At 38.9% G+C, this 2,164-nt stretch overlaps 1 protein-coding gene across 1 annotated transcript; it reads right to left on the minus strand.

Annotated features, from left to right (window-relative positions):
* Positions 1–44: 44 nt before the first annotated feature.
* Positions 45–1,810, minus strand: pstk (phosphoseryl-tRNA kinase). The gene is made up of 6 exons (XM_004080437.5): positions 1,476–1,810; positions 1,062–1,308; positions 774–975; positions 599–674; positions 419–512; positions 45–344 (listed from the first exon to the last, which is right to left on the minus strand). Exons 1-6 carry the CDS (start codon positions 1,683–1,685, stop codon positions 127–129), a joined length of 1,047 nt encoding a protein of 348 aa, XP_004080485.1. The 5' UTR covers positions 1,686–1,810; the 3' UTR covers positions 45–126.
* Positions 1,811–2,164: the final 354 nt, after the last annotated feature.

The following is a 2,164-nucleotide window of genomic DNA, read 5'->3' on the forward strand; positions in this document are numbered from 1 at the left end:
GCTGGTGCAAAAAGCAGTTTCATTTTGAATTATTCATTTCTAGATAAAAACACCAAACACATTTTTTTTATTCATTTAAATTTGTCAGGAGCATCACAAATCCCATGTGATTTAATTCTTAAAAAATTACATCTGATTGTTGATAAATTTGACTAGGATTTCTTTCTTATTTTCTTTAAAAATACTGACAGCTCTGTTCTTGACAAGGTCTACATCGAGGTCTTCTTCTTGAAGGAAAATTGCTTCCTGAAGCAACTGTTGGCGCAGATTGTGGAGAAGTGCTGCTTTGGATTCATTCAGCTGTGTGGCCAATGATCTCATGTGCCGAGAAATAATCTGATGATCTGAAATCAGAACGTTTGTTATTGTAGAGAACATTAAATAACAGAATGTGAAAAAAAAAAAGCTCCCAAATCACCTTTGGCAGTCTTCATGGCTTCAGAAATGAGGCGTCGACAGGCCTGGTCAACCTGGTGGATGACGCTAGATGCACATTTTTGACGATCAGCTTCCTGCAATATGTACAACAACAACAAAAAAAGAACTTCTGCTGTTTATATTGTTTTATAATATCTATCTTATGTAGGCCCACACATACCTTTTGTTCAGTGTTATCTTCAGCTGCACTTAACGGGTTACTTAAAGCTGAAGAGATCAAGTCCATTACTCTCTGGCTGAGGAAAAGTCACATGGAAAGAAAAATAATAATTATTTAATTGAACTTGATCCAAAATGTCTTATTCTGCTGTAACCTAATTCTTCTATCAACTAACATGTCATTTTTCGACAAGTTGCTTGCAGTATAAATTGACAGACTTTGCGTCTCCCATGAGTTCTTCTCAGGATTTGGAGGCTCCAAGCGCTTTGCCATCTCCAGCATCACATCAGCAGGAATGGGCCGAGACCTTATTTGGTTTCTGCGGATGCAGGATTCCAGGTCACACTGCAGATACACTTGGCAGAAACCAAGCGAATCTGTAAAAACAGGTTACAATTTTTCAAATGTCATGTTGATTATAGGGCAATGTCACTGCAGATGTCTGCAGGGAAAGAGTTCATACACTTTCTTGCAAGCTGAAACACTTCATATCTCATGCTTGGGTAGTAGAAGTTGTCGTCTAATAGAAAGAGATAGGGGGCCCCATCAGACGCCAAACTTTCAGACATCAGCTGAGATTGAATGCATTGTTCCCATGCGGCGTTGTTGATCAGAGAGCTGCTCTGTAGTTCCATCCTCACACCAGGGTTCTCCAAAAACTGCTGGATGCACTGCAGCACTGCTCGTCTGTGAGACTTCCATTCAGTGTGCTGCAAAAATATAAACACACATTTCTAACACTGAGGCATTTGAATGTTCACTCATGCTAGACACATAACAGGTTGCGATTCAAGACTCTTGACTTGTACTTGGAAAATAAATAAAACAATAATTTAAAGACCTGCAAATAATACATTTAAACTCAATTGGGATGTACCATATCTTGTAATTCCTCTCCATCTTTAATCCTAAATGCCTGCTCGGGAATCAGGTTATCATACGGAACCACAATTCCTCTCCATCCCTGTTCTGCGGCGGCACAGACAATCCTGCTGGCCAGGGTGCTCTTCCCAGCGGCAGGTAACCCGCAAAGGACACACAGACACACCGCAACCCTGTCGACTCTCCCGGCTACTGCTGCTGCCATGTCCCGCCCTTAAAAAAGGTTTAAATATAGCCTTTCTTTGTGGCGGTCCTTTTACATATCGGGATTTGTTTGTTGATATACAACTTCCGTATTGGCCTACGTCATCAGGAAACCAAAGGATATCCGGAAATGAACCTTTCAAAGTAAAGCGAGAGGCTGGGCCATAGATTAAAAACAGTTTTCAGCAAATCATTTGCGCAGGAAATCGTACATTTTCAACATTTAACTCTCAAAATTTAATAATATATTTTCCACTTACAAATACCCCGTAGATAAATTGACTAATTCAAAAAAAAAAAAAAAAAACACTGAGTAGCTTAACAATTAGCCTTTCGTTTTAATTTTTCGTTACAAGAAAAGTACTCAATGAAAGCAAAAACCTCTACATCTGAAGAAAATGTAAAAAAAAAAGTTTGTCATTTAGCTCAAGATCAAGTAGAGGAGTGACAAATACCACATAAAAAAATTGAATGCAAACA

This window comes from Oryzias latipes, chromosome 19 (genome assembly GCF_053564925.1).
Source record: "Oryzias latipes strain Hd-rR chromosome 19, Olatipes_Hd-rR_3.1".
Lineage (NCBI taxonomy): Eukaryota > Metazoa > Chordata > Actinopteri > Beloniformes > Adrianichthyidae > Oryzias > Oryzias latipes.

Coding starts and splice junctions, on each gene's coding strand:
- pstk (XM_004080437.5), bottom strand. CDS start 1,685: ATGGCAGCAGCAGTAGCCGGGAGAGTCGACAGGGTTGCGGTGTGTCTG. Junction 1,309..1,475: donor GAGAGGAATTACAAGATATG/GTACATCCCAAT, acceptor ATATTTTTGCAG/CACACTGAATGGAAGTCTCA. Junction 675..773: donor AACTTGTCGAAAAATGACAT/GTTAGTTGATAG, acceptor ACTTTTCCTCAG/CCAGAGAGTAATGGACTTGA.